Here is a 26,094-nt window from a genome sequence, read left to right on the forward strand (position 1 = left end):
TGGAATACCTGCACACACCAGCTGAGGGCCAGGGGGGCACGCAGTGTTTAACTTAGCATGTGTTTGGCTGTCAATGTGTGTTTGTGTGTGTACCCATGTGTGTATCCTCCTTATCTATTGCCATTTGCATGTGTGTGTGTATGTGTGTGCATGCGCACTGGGGTTGTTGTAGCCATAGGAGCATGATGACAGATGAGCAGGGGGGAGGGCAGGCTGGGTAATCGTTCTGCAGGCAGACCTTAAGGTGATAAAGGTGAGGCTGGGTGGAGAGGATGTGTGTGTGTGTGTGTGTGTGTGTGTGTGTGTGTGTGTGTGTGTGTGTGTGTGTGTGTGTGTGTGTGTGTGTGTGTGTGTGTGTGTGTGTGTGTGTGTGTGTGTGTGCGTGTGTGTGTGTGTATGTTCTGCTTGGGTGAGCTTGAAGAATGCCCATGTGGATCCTGGCAGGGAAAGAAGGAACCCTTTTCATCACGTGTTGCTCACTGCTGCTGACTTCTTCCATTATTTATTTCAAAAAGACATTGAACGCATGCTTTCCAGCTCATTCACAATCTCTCTCTCTCTCTCTCTCTCTCTCTCTCTCTCTCATCTGTTACCCTTCCCTCTCTCTCTCTCTCTGTCTCCTCTGTAGTGTGGGAGCTGTCAGTGGCATTTGCTCCGACACACACTCAGAGGCCCGACAGCCGGCAGGTCCCTCTGCTTTAAAGGGCAGCGGCTAATTAGCCATAATGGCTTCCATTTTGTCCCGGCCTTGCGTCATGTCTTTGATGCAGTGATTGTGAGCACCCTGGGGGGAATACTAGACAATTTTCCATGTCTGATTTGTTTGAGAGGGGGCTGAGGGTTGGTGTGATAACAATGATGTCAGGGCAAAAGAGAGATCATGTTAGTATTTTCCCCCTGAGTGATATGGACTGTGTCCTTGTATCCTTGAAGTAGGTAATTGCTTCTAATGCAGTGACGGAGGGTTTGTTTCTCTTTCTGCTATAAAGGGCTTTGATGTAACTGTTTGAGGCTGGAAAGGGGATGTGATGGTACAAGATGGGACACGTGCAAGTGGTTTATACTTGATTTCAACTCTTATTACAGGAAACTTTTCAAGGCGGACCTCAGCCACTGTAGCTGTATACTCTATTAAAAATATCTTGACACCCAATTCCCCCTTTTGACAATAGTCTGGGCTGCTTTCAAGATAGATGTGATATTTATGATTTGTGAAGAGTTCATGCTTCTGAGATTTGCCCCATCCATTATCCATCCCGCTTATTCTTTTTAGGGGTTATGGGGGGGGGGGGGGCGCCAATCCCAACTCACATTGGGAGGGGGGTGGGGTACACCCTGGACAGGTCTCCAACCATTCGCTCTAACAACTATTAACAATTTAGTCTTCAATTAACCTAGCCCATGTGCATGTGTTTGGACTGTGGGAGGAAGCCGGTGTACCCAAAGAAAACCCATGGGGTGGCTGTGGCTCAGGAGGTAACCAGTACCAGCTCCTCCATTACACGTGCTGAAATGTCCTTGGGCATGGAACCCTCCAAATTGCTGTGTATGAGTGGGATTTGAACAGAGAAAACATTTTTTTGGCTGCTTCAGGACTTTTGTGATCAAAAACTACGTTCATTTTCTATTTTTCTCACTGGACTGCATCAACCACACTTTCATGAATACTATGAATCACCTACGTGAGATCATTTCGCGATGTGAGGGGTAACATCTGTACAATGCAGGCCAACCTCCACTTAAACCCTGAAAGTGTCCCTCGCTTTCACCCCCTGCCTCCCCCGTCCCCCATGGATCAGGTTGACTGGTGAACTATAGAAGCAGAAACCCTTTGAACCTCCTCCTCAAAACACATACACACACACACACACACACACACACACACGCACACACACACACACACACACACACACACACACACACACGAACACAAACAAAACAAAAAGACAAACATACATAAACACAAGAATACACACACAACTGCGGCGCTAATGGTGCTTGAAGCCCAGCGCTGCTCTCCCTGGGAGAAAGCAAGAGGGAGAGATGAAGGGAACAAGGGAAGGAGAGGCGGGGAGCATCAGGTTCCCCCTCAGCATCTCTAAAATAGGTTTATCTCTGCCAGGGAGGTGTCTCTTTGTGTCGCCACGCCGTGGGCTGAAGCGCGAGAGGATGCAGGCAGCCAGGGTAGAGAGACAAGAGCAGGCAGAGGGTGAGAGCACAAGACAGATAGAGGATGGAGGGGGAGGTGAGCCTTCACTGGGATGGGACCACCTGCGTCGCCCCCTTTGCTGGGAGATTATGTGGGCAGACAAAGCGGTGCTGGAAGGAGGGCAGGGGCACCGGGGGAGCCCAGCGTCAAGAGAGTGAGCAGCGTGGAAAGTGATGCTGGCGTGTGTGCCAGGGGTCTGCCACATACTGTACCACCACCCCGCCAGCCTCCACAGCCCCCCCATAACTGCCTCCTTTAGGCCCCTGTCTCTCAGGATACCCCCATTCCCCCTCCTCCTTCGCTCCCTGTTCCACTCTTCTCCCATGTAGATAAAACAGACGCTGACCACTGCTCATTCAAAAAAATAAGCCTACTGCCTATGTGTCGTTAAATAAGTGGCCATGCAAATGATAATTTCTGGAAGGTAAAAAACCTTGATCAGTAAAAATGTTTAAAAGAAATGTAAACTGTTGAGCTTTATAAACTTTAAATCAATATGGTGATCATACAAGGTCCAAACAAAGCAAAGAAACTTAATATTAAATATTCTTGTGTTGTATATTATCCTGGTTTTGATCATTAATTCAATTCAATATAATTTTATAAGTATAGCACCAAATCGCATCATACATCATCTCAAGGCACTTTACATAGTAAGGTCACGACCATAAAATATGGCATATACTCTTGAGTAATTATAGTATTTCCACAACGTGAGTCATCAGCTTCCATATCCTGTAAAAATGTTCATCCAGACAGAAAAAGAAAAAATCTCAGGTTCTCTTACAGTGCCATGGTTTGGATCTGAATATGCACTGGAGTTTTATTTTTTTCGTCCATGCGGTTAACACGTTTTTTCACGACTTGCTGTAGGCTGTTTGCATAGATAGTAGAGAGCAGCAACTTTTGACATGTATGTTTCCATAATTATGTGTGAATGGATAAATTCGGGGTGCCGAGTTGCTACATGTGCAGATCTCCTGCAGGGTTCATTCCTTACCCGTTGGTTTTGACACCTGTGAGCTGCTGCTGCCTCTTTTTTTATCCTCTTTTCTATCACCAGAGCAGTTTGCATGTAATTAAACCCAAATTTATTCTTCAACACTGTTTGTTTTAGTGTAAGATTACCTCCCACATTTTGAGTATTTATGCAACGTTGTTATTTTTGGATCTTCTCATGACAGGATCCCAGCCAGGCAGGATGGATGCTCATATACATCGGGTCATTAACCAAAACCTACAATCTGATGTTACTTTGTGCTAATGCACTGTAGAGGTTTCCTATTTTACCAGGTAGCTTTCATTCAGACAGCCTAATCTGGCCTTTGGGAAAACATTACCCAGTAAAACGGAGCACTGAGGACTCTCCTGCATGATCAGTCGCTGCTCACAGGAATATCACATGCTTACTTTTATACTACCACTTTTTATTTTCTCACAGTGTCTCTGATTTGGATGTTGTCATTATAATGTGTCACAAAACAAGGAAACTGCATCGTCAGCAACTTCAACCAAGGTCTTTCCCACTGGTTTTGTGAGGTTTGTTTTTCAAACAGTTTCCTTATAGAACTGCAATTCATCCATCACTGTGCCCAGTGAAGCTGATACATTGTGGTTAAAACACCAAGAGCACTGGGAGCCAAAGTCCTCACAGTGGATGTAACCATCAATGATTGGTCAGTGCCCATTGTTTCAGGCTCTGTCATTTGTCAAGATTAATAGTTGTGACTGGTTAATTATTCCAGGCCTGGGTATTGGTCTGTAGCTGAACCTTTGCTAACCCCCAACTCCTCCATCAATGTACAATGACTTCCTTTGGACTTCCCCATTCACTGCAGCCTGTTCTTAAGTCTAATAATTGCCGAGCTCCTTTTGTCTTTTTGCTGATGCAGGCTATTAGCAGAGCAACGTGAGCATCTTGGGCCAGGTCTGGGCCATGCCATCTTTGATGGAGCTGCTCTGGAATAGTCTCACCCCATGTCGCGTTGTCCTTCTGTCCCTTTCTAAGACGTCTTTGAGGAAGCTGCAGACGTCAGCAAATTCTCGGCCCAAGGTGAAGAAGGGAACAGAAGGAGGCGGAGAACAGAGGAGGACCGACCACAGAGGCAACCTGTGCTTCTCAAGTTCTGGCTGAATGGGGGGTTTTAGGTATTCATTGTGGACCTCTCTTTCACCCGCTCTCTATTCTTCAAAGTGCTGGCGGAGCCCTGCGTGGCTTGGCGTGGGTCTAAGCTTGCATCCTTCCCAGCTAGAGCTCCGTGGGCGCCACTGACGTACTAATCATAATACGGTGGCAGCAGCTTTGTGCAGAGCGTTGGGAGAACTGAGGACTGGCATCCTGCCGCTCATAATCCCTTTGTCCCACTGGAAGGTGCCGCGGCCAGCATTAAAAACCCGGGCACAACAGGGGTCACCCCAAAAATCCATCCCTCTCCCTCTCTGGTGCTGTGTGAGAAATGATGACTGGGTGGTAAAAAGGTGGATTTAATGTGAACATTTATTTGACTTTTGTTGCCAAAGGTGAAAACTGTTGATTATATAGCTGATGATAATTGGAAACGAAGGAGCAATCTAATCTCAGACGATTAAGAGATTATTAATGTGTATGGTTAGTTGTGTTTGTTTATATACAGACAGGTATGTGTGCACCAACAATGGTTCTGGTATGTTAATGTATCCAGAGGGTTGTATTCATGAGGGTGTGTAACCTATGTTAGTGTGTATGTACTGTGGGGTTCAAAGGTTTGAGACCACATTCCCATTCAAGTCCGTCTTTCAAGTGAAGTGACCCCTTTTAGATATGCATGATTTAATTAAAATGCATCTGCAAAATACACAGTATACAAACATGCTTGTTAAAGTGCATTGTGAGTAAAGTGATAATAGAGTAATAATCATAGAGTAATAATCTTCTTAAGATAGGATCTGTTTCATGATATCATAGAGAAATGATTATTCTGTGCTCTCATGAAAACCTTCACATGTTATGAACAGATTCTTGCAGATATCCTCTTTAAACAGTGCCGTGACACTGACTCATTTCTGCTCATGTGCAGAAGTCTGAGACTACAAAGTGTCTGTTCTCCACCTACGTCGTCTCAGGTTTTTCTACAGACACAAGAGATTTTCTAAAAAGAAAATATCAGGTGAAACAGCCAATGATGACATTATTACATTTGCAGAAGTCAAACTTGTTGTTCACCAAAGACACAGTTCAAAAGTTTTTAATCCATGACAAAGAGAGGATGATTTAAATGTATGGTCCTTTTCGATATATTTTTGCTGTCCACTCCACAAACACATATGTAAATCCCAGGATCACTTTATTTTTTTATTATATTCTATTTTTGGTACATTTTAATACTAAACCATTAACATATTCCTTATAAAAGAAGTGTTACAGTGTTGGATTGCCTTATGCTGCATGGGTGATGCTGTTATTCTGTTGAACTCCTACATTTTCCATCAGTTTTATCATTAAGGATCATTATTGAAGAATTCAGTACACACAAATATCACAAGTACTCACACTTAATGTATGATGATAAAACCTATAACATCCACATGCCGTAACTCACAGAGAGTAATGTAAAGCATCAGTTGAAGTTAAACCTAAACTAAAAACCAGCGAAATTGGACATTTTCACTTAAGTGCAGTGAAATTTAATCCACTCGCTTAATGAGATATAAGTCAGTGGTCTTTAAAGTTTGTCCTCGTTTTCAAACAGCTCCTCTGTGAAACACGTGTGCGGTGACTATCCCCCGTGACAGTGACGGAGTGTGTGATCATAATGATGATCCTGAGGGTGAGCCCGCATTCCTCTCCCCAGCACGCTCCCGCTCTCTCTCACATCTCCACCATGCAGACCCCCAGCCGTCATGTAATAAATGTTCAGAGCCATAATCAATTTGCAATGCTTGGGGAGCATCTCTCTTGATTTAGCCTGTAAAAAAACAAGGGGGGGGATAGAGAGGGAGAAAAGGATGAGACAGAACACAAACGACGAGAAGGGACCCTGTGAATGTGGCGAGAGTGTGCGGCGAAGGGAAAGGGAAGGGGGGGGTCTATTAGAGAAAAGACTTCCCGTGGTGTAAATAGTATTCATGGATGACAGAGTGGTCATGGAGGATAGACGAGGGTCTTCTTCTCTGTGCGGCTCGAGTTGACTCATTCTCCGCCTGGCTTTTCTTCCTGATGCGGCTCGCCAAGGGGCCCCTTTGTGTCCTAACAGCAGGTAGCAATGGAGTGGCAGGTCAACTCTCAGGGCAACACAAGTACCCCCTTCTCCCACTGACCCCTGCTGGGTATTTCTCTGTGCAAGAGGGAAAGTGTAATATTGTGCATGTGTATGTGTGTGTGTGTGTGATGAAGGAAAGGGGAATTCCCAGCAAACCACAAATAAAAATCTTTTGTTAAATAAACTACAACCTCGGCACAAATATGAATCGTGTTGCTTTTAAAACTTTTTAATCTTATATTTTTGATTTGATGCTTTCATTTTGTTTTGCATTAGACTTGCCTGACATCCAGTTAAGATTTTATTTGGCCTTTTTAGAGAACAAAAGAGGGAAGCTGTATTTTATGACCGTTGCTTACCCGATGCTTCCTTGACCTAACCTTTCATATTGTAGGTTCTCTAACAGATTGGATGCTTTTTATCCCAGAATGTTTTCTTTCTCTCCCCATGGTAACTCGCACAGTTTTCCCAGTGGGTGGTTCACTAGGTCACAGGGCTGCAGAATGGAGTTGCCCACATAACACGCAGCCTAATCGAATAACCGCCCCAGCATGGCGCCCAGCGTGAGTGTCGTCCCCAGAGGGGAGCTTGACCGGAGGCTGCAGGTACCTTTCATTGCCGCCTAGCAGGCTGGCTCCTTTCCCCCCGGTGTCCTGCTGCTAGAAATTTGTCGGCCCCCTCCGGGCGTCTTTCTGAAAGTGTCAGCTGTGGGGCCCCTGTTGGGAGATTTGTGATATGATAACTCGATTAGACTACAGGATGGATGACGTAGTGGCAGCGTGCCAGTGTGAAGCACACTGGGAGGTGCCGACTTCTCTCCTTAACCTCTCCTCAGGAGTCAGGCGCTCCAACACCTGCCCTCGGTCAATAAGCCTTGCTGACCAGCATCGGGGCCGAAGGAGAGGTTGAGGTCAGGGCCTGTTTAGATGTGAGGGATGTTGCTGCCTGACACCAGCCTGCAGCCTTTTAGCATCAGGACTTTCACTCCAGCAGTGGCTGGAACGTCACTCAGGAGCACCACACAGGGAAGGAATCTGAAACATGTTAAGTGTCTCTCACAGTGTCGGCCTATTGAAAAACCCTGAGCAGAAGCCAACAGTTTTTCAATTAACTTTCCATTTAAGTCTCTCATGTAAACGTATTTGTCATGTGAGGTCGGCCTCGGCAAGATTACATTACTACTGGTATGTAAAATGATGTACAGTTTCTAGTTCGACTAATTGTAGAAGGAATTTACTGTAATTAGCTGTGAAAATCATTTTAACACTATCATTCATAATTTCACAGGAGTCCTTGGATCTTATTCAATATTCCATCCCTGTATCGTGCTGTTATCAGCTGCAGTTCAGCCACATGTCACTTTTGAAATCAGATGGTATAACATTCTCCAGGGTTTAATTAGCTGTGATTGTAGGGGTCGTAAAACCTTCCTCACAGGTTTTCACCACTGTTCACACAGCCAGAAAATACTTTCACTTACACAATACCTTCTCTGTATCTCCTCCAGGTTATTTGCTACACGGTGCACTGGGGCCACTCAAGTCAATTAAGTTCACATCTCCACTTTGGCCAAACAAGGGATTGTGGTGATATGAGGAGCGCTAAAGACCAACAGGAGCCTCCCCTTCCCAGCCCAGGCATTGAGGAGCAGCAAAAGGACACCAAACAAAGGGCGGCCCCTCTGTGTCTCAATGACTCCTCTCTTTGTTGCCTTCTTGGGCCCCATAAAGGAAGAGGGACGCTCTTGTTTGCCCAGGAGGTGGTTTAATGGCTCTGGGTAGAACAATGGCGCCACATTCAAGCCATCTAGAGGGGCTCATTATATGGGGCCGGACCAAAGCGTGGGGTCCATGGACGTTCCCACTGGAGCGTTGGGTGAATGGTGGCGATAGGCGGGGCGGGCCAGTGAGGGCATGCAGGGGGGAAAAAGGAGACCATTGAGGTGACAAGCAGGTTCCATCTGCCCCCAGTGCCTCCTCACCTTGCATCACGACAGCTAGGGGCCTCACCGTGCACAAAGGGCAAATTTAGTGTGTCGGGGTGGCTTAAATCGCTCACTTTAGAAGAGACCATTGAGAGAAATATCAACACTGTAGACCACGGAATGGTGCATTCAGCCTCTCCTGCCCCCTTCTCATTGACCGAGTTCCTTTTCCTTTCAGTCCCTTTCTCCTTTTGGCTCCATTCAAGTCCCACTTCTCTCATCTCCCAAACTCTTCAGTCCAGGCCATTTTTCCCATACCTTGCAAAGGGGCGGATGACAAGAATTAAGTTAGTTCTGGCCCGGCCCAAAGGTTTTGTCCTCTCTGAGCTGTGGCAGGTAAATGTGGACATGATGAGAAGGCTCATCAATCACCAGCCAATCTTCTCTGGTGATGTGACATTGCCACCAAAGCCCCCCGAGGTCAGCAGATGTCAATAATATGTGGTCAAACACTAATTCAGGGTTTATAGGGTGCGGCTGTTGGTTTATATTGGAAAAACCTCACAAATATCACAAGGTTAAAAAAGAATCCAAACATTGTACTAAAAACCTCACTGTGACATGAATGGATTGATCTTCAAGTTCCATCAAGCCAAATGTGACTAGACTGTAACTTAGATAAACACATTTTTAAAACACTGGATTCTAGTTAATTTGATTGTACGACATCTTTGCCTCGTAAGAAAAAAACTAAAACTAAGAATTGTGTTTGATGCAGAACTATGAGTCAGAATTTTAAATTCAGTTCAAATTGTTGCAAAGCAGTTTAATAAGTTGAGTTTCCTCCAAAAAGCATCACAGATAAACATCTTCTCACTGCACAAAATAGATGGAGCTGCCACAAACAGTTGGAAAGAACAAGTTTATGCCATTTCTCATAAGCTTGACCTTGGATTTTGGAGGAAGTTTGATTTAAACTGTCCTCTGTTGAAACTGGGGATAAATATATATAAATATATATTGTTCTTTTGCCAACGTATCCTGCTGATAGTGAATGAAGGAAGATTTTTCTTCAATCTTTCCAAAAAAAAAAAAAAACAGTCAAGCGATGCAAATACCAACCTTGTGGTCGAACTCCCAATTCTTAATCAACTGCCACAGGCTGCTGCTGTTCAGTTTGTTCAGAAGGTGACTGGGTTTATACACTTCTTTCTGAAAGTGGAACAAACTGATTTATTGAATTCACAACTATTCATTGAGGACTGTACATTGACGATAGTACATTTTTATTATTATTTATTCAGTCAAGTTAGTTTCACATGTATCTAGCTTCAGGAAGAATGTGATCGCTCTTACGTCACTTGCAATGGTTTTTATGTGTTTTTAGAAACTTTTGGAATGATTTAATTATCTTGTTTTTTTCTGATCTTCCACATTCACATTTTGAATCAAAGACTGTGACCTTTCACTTTTCATTGTTGGCTGCTTTGAGTGTTTTTTGGATTATTGATATTGTTAAATAGCTAAAATTCAAATCAATTCACATGAGTTAGACCTTTGCACTATATGGTTCTTCACATACTCCTCTGTCCTTGTAGTTGGATTGAAATGCATCTTCTAAACTCTTACCAGAGATGACACACGTGTCCAGCAGTTGCTCTCAGACGTTCCAAAAAATCTATTCAGTCTTAATTATTTTTCATGGGCCTTTAACGATGAAAACTATGATTAAGCTCATTTCTCAGGACCCTTCAGGTTAAGGCCATGGGAACAGCCGTTGCAAAGGAATGGACACAATCGTCCATGTCTAAGAGCTTATGCCCGGGCCTGAGAAACATTCTGTGTTTGCGGCCTGTCTGAGGGACAAGGCCTCAGTGGTCGCCACACCACTCCTAGTCTTATAGTCTCCAGGACCACATCTCCCAGACACCCCACTGTGAAGCTAGCAGCTAGTGTTGGAGCTCCCACTGGGCGAACTCAGCAGGGCGGCGCGCAGGCTCCCCAGGGGCCAGATTGCACCCATTTTTCAACAGGCTTTTGTGTATATGTCTGCATATTTATATGTGTGTGTTTATGTGTGTGTGCACATGCACATGCACCATCTAAATATATATATATATATATATATATATCTACAAACATACTTCAGAATATTTGTGTTTGGGTGTCTGTGTGTTTTCCTATCCAGGCCCATGAGCCTGAGTGGGAGGAAGACGTTTTCCACCAGATGCCTTTGCTCCCAGAACTCTTAGCGGGGTGCCAGTGAAGTCCTGCTGGGCCGCCACAGTAGGAACATACATCTCGCCACAGGGGAAGGCCATCGGCCCTAATGATGAGACACATCAGTCTTCCTCTCAGCCTGGCCTGACATGCCCGGGTGTCTTGTTCATGGTGGCATATCCATGGCAAAAGAATGCATATGGTAGGGGTGCTTTATCAAGCCCTGTGGGAACCTGTGTTCGCTCTCAGCGGTGGAGAGCATTTAAACACTGCTCAGCGCAGTTGGTGCAGTTTACTCGCTTAGCGGGAGGTTGTGATCTTATTTCCTTTCGCACAGTTTCCCTCTCGTGCGTGCAATTGTATAATTAAACATTTGTTTCATTTGCTTCTCAGACATCCCAATAAAACAAATTGATTGTGAATGTTGTTAATAGGATTTCAGATTGCTTCTATACTTTCAATGAGTTGTCACACCTCTGGTGGTTTGAGCATAGTTGAGTTTTAGGGGCTTGTAACTTCACCAAAAATACAAAAGTAAAATAAGTCTGGATAAACAGCCTGAAGTATTGATGTCGAGTTTTGGCTTCAGAGAGCCTCATGAAGAAAACGGGTAAAACAGGGTGGCAGGTGGACTTTGAAATCGCCTACGAAGGCGTCGCAGTCTTCAAGCACAGAACACGGCTGTTTGTGGTATTCCAGCGATAATACTAGCGAGAATCTGCTTCCTTCCAAAGAGGAGAGTAGGACATCAGAGGTCACTCTGTTCTGCCTCGCTAGCGCACATCTCCCCCACTTTGCTTTCAACATCACCATCACTTGGAGCTATGTGCTGCTGCAGATTATATAATGACAAACATTTTACTTGTGGAGCTACAGCACATCAGAAAACGAAGCAACGAGAGGAGAGAGATGGAGGAGCGGAGGGAAGAGTGTAGAATAAAAAGACAGGGGCCCATGCCATGCATGACTCCAGAGGTTGTTTTTGAAAAGCCTGCTTTTCACTCTCTCACTCTCTCTTTGTCTTCATCTCTCTTTCTTTCTTGCTTGCTGTGTGGGGAGTGAGTGGTGCTTTGCTTGCCTCCAGCCAGGAGGTAAAACTGAACTGCAGAGCAAGGCTGCCAAATGATGAAAGACTCTGGCATCTAGGGATGCTCTGAGCCTGGACCAAGAGCTCAGAGCGAGAGAAAATGCTCACTTTTCAACTTAACACTTTTTTCCGACTACATTTCTTCTCTTTTGCTTTTTTGGTGTCGGTTTTTCCATCATCAGGGCAAGCAATTTCTTTTCTTTTTTTTTTATGAGCGCTTGCACCGCAGCCTTGGAGCGAGAGCTCCTCATGGGAGACGGGTGGATGGATTGAAGCAGTGAGGAGGAGGAGGAGGAGAAAGAGGAGGAGGAGGAGGGCAAAAGGATGGGCAGAGAATTTAGTGTTTATAGGTGTAGGTGTAAGTGTGTGTGTGTGTGTGTGTGTGTGTGTGTGTGTGTGTGTGTGTGTGTGTGTGTGTGTGTGTGTGTGTGTGTGTGTATGGATTCAGTCTGAACGTGGGTGTGCAGTTTTTCTTGTTGCCGTCAATGCTCCTGTGCCCTCCGCCCTAGAGCCCACGTTTAAATACAGTGATTTATATCTGTTTTCAGAGTTCAAATTAAAAAGTCTTTGGTTTTCCCCCCAAATTTTATTACCACATCATCCCATTCATAATGATTCCTCATGAATACAATTTTCCAAAAATACCCAAGACGTAACACGGTTAAGTAACATTTTTTTCTCCACTACTTCAACTCTCCAGGTTAGTTTACAGGATGCAGACAAAATTATGTGTTTTAGGATTTCAAAAACAGCTGCATAGATGGTTTGTTTTAATTTAAAAGTCAGTAAGTAGCATTTGCAGTCCCAACACTTTAAATATATCTGTCATATCTCTGGCGTTGTTTCATGCATTTTTCTTTAAAATATCTAAATTTGAACTATTGGTTTTCATCAGATCAGATGATTTAACTTCTTTGCTCTGCTTGTTTTATGTTGAAATATCTCTTACAAACTATTTGTGTTCAGGATAAATTCTGCAAGCTGACATTTTACCTCATACACAGTTGCCCAACTAATTAACCGTTTAAGCCTTTCTTCATGATATATTTCATATTTTGTCAGCCCCACATGCATTTGTTATTCCATTAGGTGAGAGGTTCTTCATGGCAATTGAATAATTCGTGTAGTGGCCGTTCTGAACCTGCCTGTTTGGAATCGGTTGGTTCTTGGCCTGTGGTTTTGCTGGTTGCAGTTTTCTTTCTGAAACTTTAAAAGTGACCTGCAGGAGTTGAGCCATGGCAAATAAAGACCGGCAGCAGGACTCAGTCCACAGAACCCTGAAGCTGTGCCTCCACTGCAGCACAACAAGCTGTTCACCAGTTACCACTTACATTGATGAGTTCCCAGAAGCCACTGCGACAGAGCACTGGTCACCTGTATATTCAAAGTTTATTCAAATTTAACATATTGTGTCCAATCGCACCAAATTCAACTGTGCACTTCCTGGGACCCTCAACAATACACATGCCAAGTGTAAAGTCACATCACATACAATCAAACAGAGATTAAAATGGGGCTGAACTAATCTAATGTTTATGAGGAAGCCAGACCTTTGGGGGGCGGTGCTGTGGTTGGCAAGATGATTCCTGGTTTGAATCCCAGTTTGGTCGGGGTCTCTATGTAGAGTTTCTATGTTGTCCTCGTGGTTGCATGGGTTTTCTCTAAGTACTCCAGCAGATCGTCTTTATATGTTGACCCTGTGATACGTTGGTGACGTGTACCGCGGCTCTTGCCCAGTGTCAGATTGACTCTGGCTTCCCTGTCACCATCAAAGGAGAAGTGGTATGGATGGACGGATGGAAGTTTTTTTGGGACCATTTATTATTAGCAGCTATGGTATCCCAACAGGATTACCAACTTCTCCGCCAACATGTAATGTAAAGCATCACTTAAAAACTTTTGTCATGTTTGTTTGTGACATTTTTGCCTCCTATACACGAAACCATTTGCATATTAAATTATGGCCAGCAGAGTTATTATTTCCCAGGTGATATATTATTGAAAGGTTTTCATGATGTTTGAGATGGTAGAAATCTTGAACTAGACTTTTTGCCCTGTAAGTGCGTGAAAAGAATTAACCTCACCTCTCAGCAGCACCACATCCTGTCTATTGCACACAAACAGTCTTGAACCTCATCGGTCCTGCTGCTGACAATTAAGGAATTGCGTAAAAAATGTAATTGCACTGGATGTGATGAACGTAAAAAATTCAGAGGTCTCTCGTCAAAAACAAATAACTGGCAAAAAATAATGGAAGCTTTAGCTTTGAAAGTAAAATTCACTCTGCATGAAGCATTCACCTGCTCTCCTCGATTTGCCGTGAGACAATGAGTGGCCCAGCACATCGACTGGTTTGTGTTTGCTTGAGAGGCTCTGTGTGTGTGTGCGTGCGTGTGTGTGTGCAAATCATGGCTGAGTTCAACAACAAACCCAGAGGAATCCCCTGATTCTCAGGTCAGACTGCCAGCGCCCTGCCAAGACTCTGGTTGCCTACCATAATCCAGTCTCAAACAGAGGGGGAAATGTGATGCAAGGTGTTGGCAACACCATCAAGATTATATTTTTCTGTCTTTACAGTAAAGCTATACTCCCTTCAAAATTCCATCCAGGGGTGTAATCCTCCATCTTACACCATTCCCTCTATTCATCACACTTCATTTTTCATCCCTGTGTGAAGAAGGGGAGGTGAGGAAACTGGAGGAAAGACTTGACTGTGTTTGTATATGCAACAAGGAGAATGTCGCCAGCAACAGCATCAGAGAGGAGGCTCAGAGAGGGAGCTCCAGCAGGAAACAGTGTGAGTGTGTCTGTGTGAGTGTGAGTGCATACGTGCATGCCTACATCAGCCACTGCAGATATAGACACACACACACACACACACACACACACACACACACACACACACACACACACACACACACACACACTCACACACACACACACACACACACACACACACAGTTATTATACGTTCTTATATAGTCAATCAACCTCATACATGCATGCACCACAGTAAGCAGAATTGAGTGTGTGTCTACATGTTTTTGTTGCCCTTCGGGGCCTTTTCCGGTACAAACACTGACCTTTTTAGATGCAGTAGTCTTCATGAGAACCAACGCTTGGTCTTAATGAGGCAAAATGTAATTTCTGGGGGTCCTGGTTCAGGTTACGGTTAAGATGTAAATTGAGGATAGGTAAAGGTTATGGTTAGACTCAAGTATGGTTTGGGTTAGGCTTTCCACAATGAATTGAAGTGAAAACAATGGTAGCTGCACAAACTGTGTGTGTGTCTGTGCATGAGCGTGCACTTGTGTGTGTGTGTCTCTGTGTGTGTTTGTGTGTGTTTGACTCTGCAGCATGCATAAAAAGAAAAAAGGCTCCAAGCAGTGGCCAGAGCCCAGATCCAAAACAAAATCAGTCTCATATGTGGAGGTTGGATGAGGTGCTGGTGGTGATAGAGGGTCTGCAGAGTGGGGGGGGGTAGAGTTGTAACCCAGGCCTGTTTATGCACCACTCTATGTCAGTGGGGAGGCCTTAAATTGGAGCCATGCTGCTGGGGATTAGCCCTGCACTGCAGAAAATATCCATCTCAACAAGACTTTGGAGTCTTGCATCCAGGCTGGAGAACGAGTTCTATTTTAAACAAGCCTGTCTGTGGGAGAGGGAGCAATGTAGCTTCCAACATGTCCAAGAGTCTGAGATCATTCTCTCATTAACTTGAACGGGAAAGTGGTGTCAGACTTTTGGACCCCACTGCATATTAAAGATACAATCTGTAACAATGTTTCATTGAATTGTCTAAAATCAGAAGAACTTTAAAAGTCTAAATCACCTCAGATGTCATATGTCAGATGTATATCTATGTGCTAGTCACAATGCTAAATGTTATAGATGCAGACAGTAACCAGATAGGCTTTCTATGTGAATTCCTTCACAAGCAGGAAAACAAGGAATTGTGAAGTGTATTATATCTGGAAAAGTCTGAATGTGATCATCATTCACAGTTTAAATGAACGTTAATTGAAGGATATGGGGTCATGCTGGTGGTCCGAGTGGCCTGAGGTGTAACCCATGTAACCACAACGACAAAGCGAGTTCATGACATGTTATCATCTGTCTCCACAGCTTTCTGTTGCTCTCAACTTAAACTTAAACAGTGCCCCCCAAAATTACACGTATTATTTTCAGAGTTGGATCAGGCGAAGGGGTGTAAGTAGTGGTGTGTGTGTGTGTGTGTGTGTGTTTGTGGGATTGGGAAAAAGGCAACCAGTCGCCCAGCCAGTCACTCACTCAGCCAGCCAGCGGAGGCCAAGAAGGATCAGCGCAGTCCTCCATGTGTGGCGGATGTTTTCCACAAGCCGAGCAGCCAGCTTGGCCACAGCTGTCCAAACCGCAGGCCCTGGGAGAAGATGAGGAAGAGGAGGGAGAGCAGGGGGAGCTGGGGGAAGGAGGAAGGAGGCTCAGGGGGGCAGTGGGGAGGGTGGCGGGCTTGGCAAAGGTCAGACAGGCTGAGGCGGCTGGGAGTGTGGGAACTGTCCGGGAAGGCATGTGCGAAATGCTCTGAGACGAGGTATCATCTTACAGCCAGACCGCCTGAGGGAGACGGGTGCTGTGTGCCGGCATGTGGAAGTGTGAGTGTGCGTGTGCGTGTAGTGTGTGTATAGAAGTGTGTGTGTGTGTGTGTGTTTGTGTACATTTGTGAGGCTACCGTGACTCTTGGGAAAAGTGGGCAAGCTTTTGATATGAAAAGATATGGAGTGAAGGAGGGGGAAATGGACTGAAGCATGAAATGCGCACACACACACACACACACACACACACACACACACACACACACACACACACACACACACACACACACACACACACACACACACACACAGCTGTGAACATTCCTGCTGTTGAAAAGGCTTGTCTTTGGGTGCATGTCATGTCCGCAGTGCAGCAGTGGAGGCTGTGTACAGAGGTATGTACCACATGTGTGTAACATGATTTCATGTCAGGGAGCACTGACGCTCTTAACTGCCCCGTCCACAGAGAAATTAGCCTGCGCTGCAACATTAACGTTATTGTGGTTTGAGGTACTGTATGTAGCGTGTGCTGCTGAACTGCAGAATGCTGCTGTGGAGAGTCTCTGTGAGCTCCTCAGGGCTGCAGCCGTCAGATTCCCCCATGTTTTGGTGGAAACTGGCTTTATAATGATCCACGTTTGTCCGCAGCTGATATGCACTAATGGGTTTAATGAAACGCAGACATCCCTGGTTGAACTTTTGTTGCACTCAAAGATGGGAAGTTTCCACAAACGAACGCACGTGCGCACACAAACACACCCTGGCAGGGGTAGCCATGGTAAGCCTGGCTTGGCTCGGCTGAGCGTGGAGACTCACACACCAGGCAGGTTAGGTGGAGTCTGATCCTGCTGTGTAGATGCCTCAACATGCCGCCCCTATCTCGCTCCCTCGAACCCTCTCACACACACACACCCATCCATCTTTTACCCCGTGTCCCTGATCTCTGTCTTAGAAAAACTCAAAAACAGCCAAACAAACCCACAACTCAGCTGGATAGAGCATTATACTCCATCTCAACTTATTGTGTGTGTGTGTCTTGCTGTCATAACACTAAGTGTGTGTGTGTGTGTGTGCACTGCTAACTCCCACCTTTGTCTGCTCCTCCTGCTCCCATCTTTCACAGGGCCAGGCCTTTGAAGAAGTCTAATCCGGGTTATTTGCTTTCCCATGCTTGTGTCAGGTCCCGCTCTGAATTGACTGTGGAAAATACACTCTAGTCTGCCGGCCGCTCCCTCTGTCCCTGATTTATCCAAATAGGATGTGGCCGATGGGCGTATATAAAGCAGGCTGAATGGTGGGTAAATATGATCTCACCGCCACTCTTTTTATCCACAAGGCAACACTCTCACTGTTGCTCAAAAACCTTTATGCGGACTGACATCCATTCAGGGCTTGTTACATTCAGCCCGGCTCAATGAGAGGTCCCAGAAGAGCGCCGTGCTCACAATGGGGCCTAGTTCATTACAGTAAATAACAGTGGCAGCCGCCGCATTGTTTCCACAATGCAAGTTGATTTGCCACACTTAAATGGGTAATTGTTTTAGGCCCAGTGGAGCTTCCTCTCTGCGTAGGAAACTGAACACAGACCCCGGTGAGAGCAAGGTGGAGCACTTTCACCCCCCGCGCTCGAGGGGGAAGAGGAGGGAGGGAGGGAGGGAGGGAGGAAGCGTGCAGCTGGAGAGAAGGTGGTTTTGAGTTTATTCGCAGGGAGAAAGATGAGGCCTGATGTGGACTCCTGGGAGAGAAGAAGAAGTTGTTTAAGAAGTGCGCAAGTAGCTTGATGAGATGAAAGAGAAAGGGTCTCCCATCCAAATGTATCCAGTTTTTAGTGTCTGTACAACATGCGGCGACAAGATTATTTGTGTCTACATGTTTGACTGACATACGTGCACATTTATATGTACACAAATTTATTATATTACTACACAGGACATCTCTTTCATGTGTGCGTGTGTTTCTCTCGATGGGTTCTCACACAGCTAGTCTTTCTCAGTGTAGTCCTCCAGCGTTACGCACCAGTCGTCCCTCTCCCACAGTCACGCGATGGCTGTCTGTGGGCGCCTGCCAAGGCCTCTGCGGCTTCGACAAAGCTGTGTGGCATTTTCCGTTCCCAGGGGCCCTCGGAGCTCCAGCCTTGTCTTGCTCCAGCCTGGCCTCAGCGCACCGTGTTTATGTCCTGTGTAATTGTAGACCTCAGCCTGAGCAGGAGGCCAGCGTCTGTCAAAATAGCCGTGCGTTCCCTTCAAGCGAGGCCTAAATCACATCACCTCCCGCAGTCGAACCGTGTTTCCCACAACCCCCTGCCAGACGAGGCTGGGGGCCCACAGGCCTACTGATTGGATAAAGAGGAAATGACATGGAAATTCCACTATGAGGCACACAACTATACCTCTCATGCACTCCAAGACTATAGCAAGTCTAAACGCTTTTACACACACACACACACACACACACACACATTTCATGCTCAAAAAATCCAAACACATTATTTCTTTTTCACAGCCCCCCCACCAGCTGTGGGGCCCACACTCGGTCCCACACCTTGAGCAGGCAGCCGTGAAATGGGGCCCTGTCTGGGAACTGTTGGCAGGCCTGGTGGAAACAGCAAAAGCGTGGTCCTCGTTAGCCCTGATGACGCTAGCTACTCCATCGTCTCCGGGGAGCGTGCTCGGCTGCTGCTGCTGCTACTGCCAGGAGGCCGGGAGAGGAAAGGTGAAACATAACCAGCTCTGAGGCCAGTGACCGAAGCTGAGGCAATTTACTCGTTACAGCTGTAAGCCAATTACAACTTAATAAACCTCTTATTAAATAACCAGTTAATAAGTTGATCTGACCCAAAGCAGCAGCAGATTCTTTGGTTACAGTATCGCCAGCTACGACAACATTGACCCACCTCGAGGTCGCCCGGCCCACTGACCTGTCCTGACCAGGGAGGCCTGACCACATACTTCTCTTGACCTCCAGCGCGTCTCTCGCCTCCAACCCTCTTTCTCCTCCCCTATTGAGGAGCAGGGGGGAGATCAAGGGGTGGGTGGGGTGATGGGTGGGATGGTGACAGGAGAGCATAAACGAGAGGGGAAATTCCTGAATGCTTAAATCCCCTCACATCCACCCCGGAATCAGAGAATCTCACTCACATTCTGCCCACACAAACCCAGCCCCTCTGACACTCCAGGAATGCGTAGGTTTTTTTCTTCTTCACCAATTTAGGTAATTACCGCAGCGGTCACGGTGCTCAGAACAGAGACCGTGACCCTGGGCGGGGCACAGTGACAGCCCGTGTAGCTGAGGCAGCGCTCTGTTTTGTGCTGCTGAAACCAGACCTGCCGACAAATTCATCACTGACTTCTCTGCAACAGCCCATATTTGGTGACTACAATGGCTGCCGACTGGTGTATTGTGTCGCAGCGGGGATACCCAGCATTCCCATGCAGTGCGGTGAAATGTTGTGTTGCATGTTTTGTATAATAATGGCCCACCTTCGACTGAGCCTCAAATATTTTGACCAAAGCTTCATTTGTAACTTCTGTCTTATCAAAGGTTGTTTATCCCTGACGTACCAATCCCGCATTGATTTTAAGATTCTTTTACACTTTCTACACTTTCTTAAAGCACAAGAACGGCTCCTCAGTTCCTTTGGTTAGGAGCTGTTCCAAAGTGCAAGACAAAATCATTTGGTGTTGCAGCTTGAAGCTTTTATGCTCCAAACCCCTGGAACCCTGCACCTGAGGAACTGAGAGCAGCTAGAAGTTCTGAAATATTTGAAAGCAAGCCTAAAACTTATCTCTGTATCTATATTTTATATTTTACTCTGAATTTTGTTTTCTTATTCTTTGCTCATCAGTCAAATATGAAGCACTTTAAACTGCCCTAACCTGTGTGAAGGGTGCTATACAAATAAAGTATGATTGATTGGTTGATTGAATATGGAGAGATCCCTGTTTTGTAGAGATGTTTGAGACACATCCTTTACTTTGAATACTCCACAGATAAAATAGGACCCCTCCCAGCAGGACCACTGTGGTCATTTAAAACTCAATCTTATATTAGCAAATAATATCAATTAATGGATCTTGCTCAGAAATTAGTATATTGGACACAAGGAGGGAAAAAAAACAACCACAATAATAAAACCAGCCACCGTGAAGTGGTTGTTTGCTGGAGGTGTGAAGGAAAAGAGTCCAGAATCGCTGAGGCCGAGTGGTTCAACTGTAATTTCACAAAATCATGTTGAGCAACACGTGATTTTTTTCCAATCTTGTGAGTGTATTTATGGGTTTAACAACACATTTGTCTTTATATGTGATGCAACCAATTACCTCAATTTCCTGACAACTCCCACATCATCCTATGCCGAATGTCTTCTGTGCACAAAGTCTTGTGTAATCCACGTATGAATGTTAAGCCTACGTGGTTGTTGTTTTTGCCTCCAGGTGTGAACCGCCATTAAGCAGTTCGCTCTATCGCTCACATCTTTGCAGCGTCATCATGTTCTAAATAACATAGTCTGTTTGTTTGTGTTTGTATTTCTGCAGAAAGCTGATGAGTTGTTTTTCGATCCAGTGAAACCGGTTTGTATTCAGATCAGATGAGAGAAATTTCAAAGTGGATGTAAAACATAAAGTGGATGAAGTGTGTAGGTCACCACAGACATTGTGATCAGACTCGTAGTACAGTGTGTGTAAAGTCGCTCCAGACAACAAGCAGCTTAGAGCTTAACCCAGATACAGTCTATATTCACAGGCTGTGGTCTGATTACACTGTCAGAGGTTGAACTGGAGTCCGATATCACCATTACATCCAGTTTCACTGACGTAAACAATATATTAGCCTTGACAACAACCACCTATAATAGTCTTCAAAGGCACCGGTGGTGGTATGTCTGGAGTCCAGCACACGCTCGTGACCCCGACCCTGTGGCGGGTTCCCGCAACCCTCCATCTGTGTGGGGTTCAGGTTGCACTATAACCAGTAAAGATCCCCTTTCACTGCAGGTGTTCCATCAAAGTGCTGGCTGGTGCACTTCTGGACTCAGGCCCTGGCCCCCGTTAAATGGCTGACTGGCTGCAAAGAGCCAGCCGGTGATTAGACTGCGTGCGTGTGCCGGGGCACGATGACGGGGCCTCCGCCGCAGCACATCTGAGCCTCGTGGCCAGAGGTGTCATCCAGGGGATTCACGCAGACTTCTCAAGGGCCCTCCTCCCTCCCGCCCTCCTTCCTCTTCTCCTCCTCTTCCTTTTTGTTCCCCTGTGCTTGTAATTGAAAATGTATTTATTGCAGGGCCAGAGGCTGGACTGTGGAGAGGGAGGCACTGCAGCTTATGAAGATGTGGCTGCGGTGAGGGCCGGAGGGTTTGGCTCCTCTTCAGCACCACCAACTCACTCATGCAGTCGATTTTTTTCTTGTTCTCTTTTTTGGCTGCTCTCTTTGTTTACAACTCCTTCACGTACTTCTCCCTTCTAACTCCGCTCTGTTTGCTCGTCTTTTATTCCAGCATCTTGCCTTTCATTTCTGCCCTTCTGTCTCTTTCATCCTTTGTCTCTCTTTATCTTTCTTGATTGGGCGTGTATAATGGCATTTCAAATGCAAATGACGCTGCTCAGATCGATACAAGTTATGTGCTGCCAATAGCAATTTGTTCCAAGCACAGTTTTGTCCATGTTAAATTAAAAAAAATTCTGTCTTGCTGAGAGTCTCTGAAGTTTGTCCATAAATACACGCACTCCAGCCAGAAGCAGACAGAATGAATCTCCTGTCTGATTTGCAAGAAATAGAATGTGAAATTCATTTTATGTCCTGTAAAATTTGATGGGAAGGAAAATAAATAAAATGTTCACTAATTTTACTTAATTTGATTATTTCAAGGGACTTGAAATTGGCTCCACAAAAAGTTCAAGGCAAAGTGTCTCTTTTGGTGCAAGAGACAACTGAACAAAAAAAACCCTATGATGGAAAACAAAATCAACAGAAAAACAACTTTGAGAGAAAATGTTATTTACAATAAGTAAAACATTTTGGTGCAGTAATTGACTAATATAGTGGTGAGATAAATTGGATTAACATGTTTTATCTCGTTCCCAAAAATTCTATTGATATTTTGTGAAGAAATGAAAAAGCTGCACTGATGCAACTCCTCTCCTTACTGAGACTTTGAGTCAGACCTCCCTGCAAAATCAAACCTGTTTTCAAATATATGTCACAAACAGCACAAAGTGGGGATGTTCATGATAGAACACATTCTCCCTGGTGTCCCATCTGTAGCTTGACTGTGATCCCTGAGCACTGTGGTCTCCTGCTCCCCATTAGGCTGGAGGAAAACCCAAAGGCAGAAGTGGCCTCTCCCTCAGCAGTTGAGGGGCCCTCGTTAAGCCTGATTATCTTTTTACGAGTTCCCCTCTCATTCCCAGGTCTGGGCTCGTTGGGAAGAGCAGTGCAGCCACTGGGCCTCCCTGCTTTATCAGACCTGCGGATGGAGAGGAAAGACGGGAGCGAGGGGTGAGGAGAGGTGAAATGAGCTGCTGGGAACATTCTCTCCCAAATCCTCCTTGTGTTTACACAGGCACTAGGTTAAAAGACTTCATCTGAAACATGTGACATATAAGATTTGGTTCATGCAGTGTGCATCTTGTAGATAGTTCCCATTGCAATATTTTTCGTCCTGATGATTGATTTCAGCCGTGATGGTAAAGTGTTAGCATCCAAGAGGGCATTCTCCTCCTTTTTAAGAGCATAGCTGTTCATTGTTTTACATTCAAAGTTTGCATTTCACATGCAGAACGCAGCCCTTGATTGTCCCACGGGCTCCCTCACACATCTTCCTGACATTTTACCAATGGACTGGCAGGAAAGCTTCAGGAAAATGTCTGGATCAACTGACTTGGACATGGATGCGAATCCAGCCCCTCCGGAAAATTTACGGGGGATTTCGGACAGCCCCCATATAGTCAATTCTCTTGCTTCGGTGATAAGCTACAGATATCATAAATATTAAAAGTGTTTGGAACAATTCGTATCTGTGTGATCATCACAAGGAAGGACCACAGGGCAGCTCTATTATGCCCTATTACTTCTCCTTCCGTACATCTGTCTCTGCTTTGACCCAACCTGACTCTACACCAGTGAAAATCATCCGCAGCTTCACTTTTCCTTCATCTTCCTCACAAAAGTGTAGGAGCGTTAAAGGGGGAGGGTGGAGAATGTGCCCCCTTTTGTGAAGAGGGCTGTAGGAGGGCGGATGGTGCGAGATGGCGTGAGCGTGCCTTGAAATCACCCACAAAGGGATTGGAGGCACAGCAGTAGCCCTTGGCTGGGGATGGTTATCACTCGCATCCGCTGCCACTGCCTCCAAGACACGCTCGCTAAACCACCAGCGCTCCTGAGATCTGTCAAACTGTCAGCTGTGGCAGGGAAATAAACAGTCGGGAGAGATGCAGTTAAAGTAAAGAACCTTGGAAGCACAATGGCTAACTGAAAGAAAATCACCCCTGCAGACGGCTGATTGGTAACTGGCCTAGGGTTCACATTTTGGCAGGCGGCAGCATGACAATGGTGTTTCTGAAATAAGATAGAGAGGCTGAGCTACGATGAAATGGTGGCTGCTCACATTGTCTTTACGGCAATTCTTTGACTTCCCTATGACGAATCCCAGTAACACAGACACTTGGCAGACCAAAGTGGGCCAGTTTGCGCTGCAGAGGGCCGCGGCACATGAGAAGCCAAAGAGAACCTTTTAAAAAAACGAAGCAAGATGTAATGCAGCTTTTTTATGCTCATTCTGGGCCTGTGATAGCTGCAGTGGCATGGATTTGTATCCCAGCTACACTGAAAGGGCTGCTGAATTGGATGGGGCTTTAAAGTGAAGCAAGAAAGCTCTGGAAAATCGGCCCTCAAAGGCACATTTCAACTGGAAAGCGTTTCTTTTAAGCTGTCACTCCTTGGTAGTTGACAATCCTATTATGGCACCAACTTATTGTGATTAAGAGGTAGAAGAGTTATATGGGCAAAAAACACATTCACTGCACCATCTAAGATACAAAGACGTTTGTTGTTATTCTGTGTTTCGGGGTAAACGAAGTGCTGAGCGGCCAGATCACCTTATTTGCATTGACATGTGAGTGATGTAAACGGTATCCAGAAGCCAGTTTTTCTTTCTTCTCTCTGTCCCGTCACTTGTGGGCACCGCTTTAAAGAGACGTGATGGAAAATAGGTTTTATGGCTTTTCCTCACTCCTGTTTTTTTAAGAGGTCAGAGAAATGGAGCCTTCAAAAGAAAATCCCGCGGAGGTAACGATCCCTCACCTCATCAACCCCTCTGCTAAAGTCTAAATACGTTTTGCACTGAAATTGTGCCCAGAGCCAAACAAAAAGCAGCTCGGAGGGGATTGTGAGCGGTGAGTCCATATGCTGGTATTTATTTGCCTGATAATAAGAGGATTGTTTCTCTTTCTTCTTCGCTCCCCTCACAATGGATGGCTTTGGAAGCAGGAGCAGATAATAGCCTCAAAAGTGGCATTGGCTGCCATTGTAGTGACTGAAGCAGCTTTCAGACACTGAAGTCCGCACAGTTCCCTGAAATCTTCCGGAGCGGCTGTATGTAAAAAAGTGAATGTCCGAGTCAGTTGCTGTGGACATTTTCCGTTACTCATCCTTCCAGACCCCAGAGAATGTCAAAGTGAGCCCATGTGGGAATACAGCAGGAAAATGCCCACGACCTTCACAGCCAACAAGTAGGCGTTTCCATGACGTTTCCAACATATGACGAATGTGAAACTGGAACAATGCAAATATTTCGGGATGAAAAAAAGTTGCCCATACAAGTAGGAGATGCTGACGAAGATGTCAACTTGGAAAAACAACGAGATTGCTGAGCTTCTGGGGTTAAGGATGCCGGTGTCGATGTGCTGTTAACAAAAACTGGGTGTTTTTCTTAGCGAAATGTTTACGCCATGTCCTCTAGCGCGGGTGACACCCCTTACCTGAATGATCCGTACGTTTTCCTGTGAACGCTTCTGACCCAGACAATCTCCAGCTGTGTTCTCTACATATGGCAAACTCTGGAAAACATTCGGACCTGTCTAAAAACAAATGAGAAGTCCTAAAATTTAGGACCAATGACAGCAAAGGCCCCTGTGCACTGTGGGTAAGAAGGATGCACATGTGGTTACTCTGCAAGAGGCTGTTCTCCCTGGGGCCAACAGAGCCTCACCTTTGAACCCTTTTCTTTACACGACCAACAATGTTCAAAGATTTAAATACGATCCCACTGATTATAACTGATTAAAACTATAAACTGAGATTTAGCACTTTGAGTCATGTTAAAGTATAGAGCTGTTAAAGTTAGAGGTCAAAGTGTTGCAGGCTGTTCGTGATTTATTGTCTAAATGTACAGCTTCTTTGCATCTGATACTCCGCTTCACCACTTTGATCTTGTTTCTCTGCTCCTTCTCTGTGCCGACCTGTCTTGTGTTACAAATGAAGCTGCTGAGAGGGTCGAACTATCAAGGGACAGATCGCTGACATACAAATACACAGAGATACTCCTTCGGTACTTCTCTGCACCTCCAGCAGCTGCGTTTTAGGGCCGTCACTCATCCTGTGAGAGCGTGTCTATAGAGACTCTGCAGCTGTGTCACAAATCCTCTCAACATCATGATTGTTCTGTAGAGAATTGTCTCTCTTCTCCTCATCTCAGGCCTTTCACATGAACTTACACCTTCTTTAGTTTGGTTTTCAACAACAATCCTACGTTTTATGGATCCAGTGATGATTTCACTTTTGAATACAAACAATAATGTAAGAAGACAAATATTTATTGACACATTTAATATGTAGTTGAATTTATAAAT

General features: G+C 45.3%; 1 protein-coding gene across 1 annotated transcript in view; it reads left to right on the forward strand.

The window, feature by feature from the left end:
- The first annotated feature begins 2,043 nt into the window (after positions 1–2,043).
- LOC117760570 overlaps positions 2,044–26,094 on the forward strand; it is a 42,376-nt gene continuing 18,325 nt past the window's right edge. Inside the window, exons 1-2 of the mRNA XM_034583693.1 lie at positions 2,044–2,363; positions 14,261–14,475. Of these exons, the coding sequence (XP_034439584.1) occupies positions 2,044–2,363; positions 14,261–14,475 (535 nt within the window). The remainder of the gene's footprint in view (positions 2,364–14,260; positions 14,476–26,094) is intronic.

This window comes from Hippoglossus hippoglossus, chromosome 4, assembly GCF_009819705.1.
Source record: "Hippoglossus hippoglossus isolate fHipHip1 chromosome 4, fHipHip1.pri, whole genome shotgun sequence".
In the NCBI taxonomy this organism is placed as follows: Eukaryota; Metazoa; Chordata; class Actinopteri; order Pleuronectiformes; family Pleuronectidae; genus Hippoglossus; species Hippoglossus hippoglossus.